This window comes from Mandrillus leucophaeus, unplaced genomic scaffold, assembly GCF_000951045.1.
Source record: "Mandrillus leucophaeus isolate KB7577 unplaced genomic scaffold, Mleu.le_1.0 Scaffold513, whole genome shotgun sequence".
In the NCBI taxonomy this organism is placed as follows: domain Eukaryota; kingdom Metazoa; phylum Chordata; class Mammalia; order Primates; family Cercopithecidae; genus Mandrillus; species Mandrillus leucophaeus.
In genome coordinates, this window is record NW_012105509.1 from 863,042 (window position 1) to 869,830 (window position 6,789).

At 44.2% G+C, this 6,789-nt stretch overlaps 1 protein-coding gene across 4 annotated transcripts in view; it reads left to right on the forward strand.

Moving 5' to 3' along the window:
- The window catches only part of JADE1 (jade family PHD finger 1), a 66,798-nt gene that overhangs the window by 40,673 nt on the left and 19,336 nt on the right, over window positions 1-6,789 (forward strand). For all 4 annotated transcript variants that reach the window (XM_011996437.1, XM_011996441.1, XM_011996438.1 and 1 more), the window contains exons 6-7: window positions 2,141-2,352; window positions 5,687-5,854. In XM_011996437.1, coding sequence (XP_011851827.1) covers window positions 2,141-2,352; window positions 5,687-5,854 — 380 coding nt within the window. The remainder of the gene's footprint in view (window positions 1-2,140; window positions 2,353-5,686; window positions 5,855-6,789) is intronic.

Sequence of the window (6,789 nt, forward strand, 5' to 3'; positions counted from 1 at the left end):
TTTGAGACAGAGTCTTGCTCTGTCGCCCAGGCTGGAGTGCAGTGGCCGGATCTCAGCTCACTGCAAGCTCCGCCTCCTGGGTTTATGCCATTCTCCTGCCTCAGCCTCTAGAGTAGCTGGGACTACAGGCGCCCGCCACCTCTCCTGGCTAGTTTTTTGTATTTTTTAGTAGAGACGGGGTTTCACCATGTTAGCCAGGATGGTCTCGATCTCCTGATCTCGTGATCCACCCGTCTCAGCCTCCCAAAGTGCTGGGATTACAGGCCTGAGCCACCGTGCCCGGCCTACTCAGGTGTTTTTATAGACAAAACAGATTTCCTTCTTCTTGGTCCTGCTTTAGGTATTAATGGCCAAAACATTAGCAGGCCACAAGGTGGTTTTATGGTATGTGTTCAGGAGTTCTCAGAGATCTTTTGGAACTGTATACTAAATTTTAGCTTCAAAGATACACAGTTTCTGCTTTGTTGTAAGCACATTATAAAGACCAGTGTAATGCACTTGACTGGAATCTAGGTGTCCTGTGTGAAGTCAGAGGACTCAGCCCAAAGACTCTTGGCATTTATGAATGGTTTAAATAATAAGAACTGGGCTAATCCATATTTGAAGATACTGTTGAATACATTGGCAGGATTAATTTTGTAATTTTTTTGTTTTTTTTTTTTTTGAGACAGAGTCTTACTCTGTCGCCCAGGCTGGAGTGCAGTGGCGTGATCTCAGCTCACTGGAAGCTCCGCCTCCCAGGTTCACGACATTCTCCTGCCTCAGCCTCCCGAGTAGCTGGGACTACAGGTGCCCGCCACCACGCCTGGCTAATTTATTTTTGTATTTTTAGTAGAGAAGGGGTTTCACCGTGTTAGCCAGGATGGTCTCGAACTCCTGACTTCGTGATCTGCCTGCCTCAGCCTCCCAAAGTGCTGGGATTACAGGGGTGACCCACCGCGCCTGGCCTAATTTTGTAATTTTATAACATAAATGGAACACATGCTTAAAGATGTTTGTCTTAGCTGTTACTGATCTTTTTTTTTCTTTGTTTTTTGAGATGAAATCTCACTCTGTGGCCCAGGCTGGAGTGCAGGGGTGCAATCTTGGCTCACTGCAACCTCCACCTCCTGAGTTCAAGTGATTCTCCTGCCCCGGCCTCCCAAGTAGCTGGGATTATTGGCACCTACCACCATGCCTGGCTAATTTTTGTGTTTTTAGTAGAGAGGATTTCACCCTATTGGCCAGGCTGGTCTTGAACTCCTGACCTCAAATGATCTACCTGCCTCGGCCTCCCAAAGTAGTGGGATTATAGATGTGAGCCACTGTACCTGGTGTTTCAGTCTTTTTTTGCATTTGGTTAACTATGTTTTTCAACTTTGTAGAAGTCAGAGTATGAGGAGGGATAAATCATTTAAAAATATTAGAGTATCCAAAGTGTAATCTGTTTTGAGAGAACTGTTTTACCTACCAAGAAAGGCAAATGTTAAAAAACATCCAAACCATATCTGAGGTCATGGTTTTGAAGTCCCTTACGTGTTAGTTGTTATGTCTAATGAGTATAATGAAATGTCGTATTCAACAATGTATGTATTTAATATCCTTGAATCCTTTTAAAATTTACCTTTTGCTTTCCCATTTACTACACTGCATCTTTACTACCTGACCACAAGAACATAACAGTTTCCTGGAAGACTCTCCCCTTTGAAGATTGTTTCTTAGAAGGATCTGATAAGGATTTAATAAAAAATTTTGGGGCCCTCAGGGATGGATGCATCAATGGGTTGGTTGATTGATTGACACAGGGTCTTGTGTCACTCAGGCCAGATCACAGTAGCACAGTCATGGCTCACTATAGCCCCAACCTCCTGGGCTCAAGCAGTTCTTCCACTGCAGGCTCTTGAGTAGTTGGGACTACAGGTGTGTGCCACCACACTTGGCTAATTTTCATATTTTTTGTAGAGATGGGGATGTTGCCCAGGCTGACCTTGAGCTCCTGGGCTCAGGTGTGAGCCACCGCGCCTGGCCAGTGATGGATTTATTTATCAGACTATTGTTTATTCATTGTACATTATTTTTAAGTATAAATAAACCAGAACTATTTTGTAATATTTATTAATACTGATTTATTAAAATGGGTTTGTGGCATTTTTAACTTCAGGAATGCCTGAACTAGATGAATACACCATGGAGAGGGTCCTAGAGGAATTTGAGCAGCGATGCTACGACAATATGAATCATGCCATAGAGACTGAGGAAGGCCTGGGGATCGAATATGACGAAGATGTTGTCTGTGATGTCTGCCAGTCCCCTGATGGTGAGGACGGCAATGAGATGGTGTTCTGTGACAAATGCAACATCTGTGTGCACCAGGTATGTGGGGCAGGGAGGCCAGAACGAAGAAACCTGGGACATGAGCCTGTCTGCTGTGGGAGTGTATGCCTGGAGTCCAGGATTCTTCCTCTGAATGGGGTCTGTTTTTCTACAATTTAAAGAAATGTGCCCTATAGACTTTCTTTTTCCCTGGTAGGTTCTTACAGTGATTGAAATATATCCTCTGCTTTTGCAGCCAGAAGGATAGCACCCTCTGTGGAAATCGTCTTTCTTCACATAGTGTTTTATTCTTATCCATAGAAGTCAAGTTTATTTAAAAAGAATGTATGAGCCCCCTCTGTCCTACTGTAACACCTAAGTTTAGGTATTAAGAACACTGAGAAAACAAACCTTTGAAAAGGTGGTTAGTGTGCTGTATTAGTTTCTTACAGCTGCCCTGTGTAACAGAAAAATCACTACAGACTGTGTGTGCTTAAAACAACAAAAATGTATTGTCTTGTGGTTCTGGAGACTAGAAGTCCAGAATTGAGGTGGTGGCAGTGCTGTGCTTCCTCTGAAACATGCAGTTCCTTGCCTCTTCGTAGCTTATGGTGATTTGGGCAATCTTGAGCATTCCTTGGCTTGCGGCTGCCTTCGTCATCGTGTGTGTTCTCCCTGTGTCTCTGTCTTCACATGGCGGTCTTCTTCTTAATTTTTTGAGATGGAGTTTCATTCTGTCACCCAGGCTGGAGTGCAGTGGTCCTGGCTCAACCTCTGCCTCCCAGGTTCAAGTGATTCTCCCGCCTCAGCCTCCCGAGTAGCTGGGACTGCAGGAGTGTGCCACCACACCTGGCTAATTACTTTTTTGTATTTTTAGTAGAGATGGGGTTCACTGTGTTGGCCAGGCTGGTCTCGATCTCCTGACCTTGTGATCCGCCCGCCTTGGCCTCCCAAAGTGCTGGGATTACAGGTGTGAGCCACCGTGCCCGGCCCACATGGCAGTCTTCTTAGAAGGGCACCAGTCGTATTGGACTAGGGACCCATCCTACTTCACAGTGAGCTCATCTTAAATAATTACATCTGCAATGACTATTTCTAAAGAAGGTCACATTTTTAGATATTTGGAGTTAGGACTTCAGTGTGTCTTTTCGAGGACACACTTTGCCTGTCGTGTTTGTGAACGTGTGTTAGAGTATAAGCTGAGCTGTTAAAGGAGAGGAAAGCAGCCCCTTTTCTTGAAGGCAATTTCCTGCCTTAAAAAAGAGGACAGTAGGTTTTGGTGGTTGCTTGCTTAGATTTCAGGAGGATGGGCGTTCGGTAACTTAAAAAGTTTATGACAATCTCAGTGCCTCTTTTCTTTTTTATTTAGTTTTTAATGCAGTAATGAAGAAATTTGGATTTGGGTGGGGACATGTGCCCACGTATATTCTTAGGATTTAAAAGGCTATCCTGAAGTACTTTCTTTGAATTCACCTGTTGATGCTGAGATTTAAAGCACACTTAAAAGAAAGACTTGTATGGAATAGGTGCTTGGTGACTTCTTGGGAAGAAGAAGCGCGTTTGCTCCATGAAGTTCTTGATTACCCTTTGCTTCATAATTTGTGACCTCTTAGGCTTTCCCTCTGTCTGAAGACCTCCCCAGCTGTGGCCCAGTCCTGGTTCTTTGACAGGGAGATCTGCGACTCCTGCTTCAGTCATTGCCGTCTGTTGCTCTGGATCTCACACTGTCTGGGAAATCTCCTTACAGTAGTGAGAATTCCTGTGGTGGCTTTGTTCTGTGACATGAGCACCCTGGTGACCAGTTGATTTTTGGTTGCTGGTGCTTCTTGTATTTACTTGGCTGACTTCTCAATCTTTTTCTTGTCTTAACTTGCTATTTTTTTTTCCCCATGAAAAATTTTTTTGAAAAAAAGCGTTCTGCTTGAAAACTGGTCAACCCCTGTTTTATCAGTGAGTTAACTGATGTCAGGGCAGGATTGTGCAAGCTCTCACAGCGGGCGTGTGGCAGAGTTGTAACTTAAGGCTTTTGGATGCCCCCTTCTTCACCTTCTGTTCTTTCTGCCCTATCACCTTGTCTTTTTTCCTCAACATTTACTTCATTTTTCCTTTGAGAAATCCTTCATGGCTTATCTTTAAGGCATACTTTATGTAATCTTCTAAATTAGCTTAGACCTGCTTTTCCAGTAAAAAAAATTCCTTCCTTCAGTTGTGACTGTAGAATATCTGATACAGACCTTTAGTATTTTGAAATCTTTATAGTGTCACTTAACTCTGTTAAAATTTTTTTTCTAATAAGTCTGCATTGACAGTAGCTTATTCGTGGCCCTGACACAGTGCTCCGAGGCTTCCATCTGAAGTGTGACTTTTCTTTGCTTAACTCTCATCCTTGTGGTTTCCTCTTTGCATCGTCGTGGGTATTCAGATTGCACAGTGGCTGTGTTTTTTCTGTCTGAAGAATTAGAGCTATGCTACTGTGACTCTCGACTTCCTGACTTCCAGGTCATTTAAGGACAAAGTTCTGAACAGTTGGGGTTTTAAAGGGCTCTCTGAATATGCTCCTGGTACCATCGTGGTTTTTATTTATTCACTTACTTAACATTAACCTTTTTTGTCTTTGAACTGTCTTAATTACTTTAGTTGTAAAAGCCTTGATTTCTGTAGTTTATGCCATCTTGTGTAATTTTGCCATCTTGTACAAAACAGGCTTTGTTTTATTTTTTAATTTAAATTATTTTTTGTCTCCATTTCTGAAAGGCTGAATTTGTTTTAAATATCAGCTAAGGAGACGACATTCTCTCTGTGTAAAAGGTCTTCTTTTTCTGCCCTGTTGTGTCCACTGGGAGAGTACTGGGATCTAGTTGGTGTGGAGTTTGCTTAGCCTAGGGAGTGTGCATGCTTCTCTCCCGTTCCCATTGCCATCTCATTCAGCAGCTTTGGGAGATTCTCTCAACTGCTGTGTGCTTTTTCTCCACACTCTGTATCCCACCTCTGTCAGGAAAGTAGAGGAATAGCTTCTCTCACGGAGCCCTGTGGAGTGTTTCGAGGACTTACTGCTCAATATTTAGAAACTTGGTATGGATGGGTTTCTGCGGCAACACAGCAAAGCGGATTTCACATAAACCTTTCTGTCCTCAAGTAGTTTCCAGGACCACCCTCTGCTAAGTAAATATGTATTGTATCAGCAGAGCTCACATACCTCCTAAATGCTACTGTGAGGCTGCCTGGCATTTTTCCTAAGGGGAGAGGATTCATAGCCAGGAAGCTATGGGAGTGTCTCTACTTTGGTGGTAGTTCTGTTAAAATGTTTCTAAGTGTTTAAAAATGAATAGATATAATGGGAAACATAATATTTTCTCTTTCTCTCTATTCCTCTGGGGTGTGCTGTGGATCACAGGCCTGTTATGGAATCCTCAAGGTACCAGAGGGCAGCTGGCTGTGCCGGACATGTGCCCTGGGGGTTCAGCCAAAATGTCTGCTGTGTCCGAAGAAGGGTGGAGCTATGAAGCCCACGCGTAGCGGAACCAAGTGGGTCCACGTCAGCTGTGCTCTATGGATCCCTGAGGTAAGTGTGGATCTTTTTTGTTGTTTTTACTTTTTTTGAGACAGAGTTTTACTCTGTCATCCAGGCTGGAGTGCGGTGAGCTGGATCATGGCTCAATGCATCCTTGACCTGCTGGGCTCAAGTGATCCTCCCACCTCAGCCTTTTGAGTAGCTAAGATTATAGGCATGTGCTACCAGGCCCAGCTTATTTTTTATTTTTTGTAGTGAAGGGATCTCTCTTTGTTGCCCTGGCTGGTCTCAAACTCCTGGGTTCAAGTGGTCCTCTTTCCTTGGCTTCCCAAACTGTTGGCTCATGCTTGTAATCACTGTGCCTGGTCAAGCATGGTTTTTAATAGCACCTTAGCTCAGAAGATCCTGTCTTTTAACTGGGATTCAGTGGGTGGGTGGAGAACCATGCATAAATAGGCAGCGTTGTAGCTGATGAGTAAAAAGACACCTTTTAATTGCTACCTTTTTCCGTGGGGAAAAAACTGAATCTTAAGCACACTGTCATCTTGTCATGGAATGTCAATTTGTGAAAATGTTAGCTGGAAGCACAGTCACTTGGGACTGTAAGTTGGTGGTGGGCAGACTTCACCTCACCCTTCCATCGCAGTGAGCCTTCCCATCGCGACTCTCGCTCCCGGGAGCAGACCTGCAGCACTTAGCCAGCTGTGGCCTGGGCGTGCCATTCCCCAAGGATCAGCTGTATGTCCTGTGTGTGGCAAGCTGTACATGAGGCACTACCATGGTTAAAAAAAAACCACTCTTAGTCATACTTTGGTCATTTTTATTTAAACTCTTATTGTGCCTCAACCTTTTTTTTTTTTGAGACGGAGTCTCGCTCTGTCGCCCAGGCGGGAGTGCAGTGGCACGATCTCAGCTCACTGCAAGCTCCACCTCCCGGGTTCACGCCATTCTCCTGCCTCAGCCTCCCGAGTAGCTGGGACTACAGG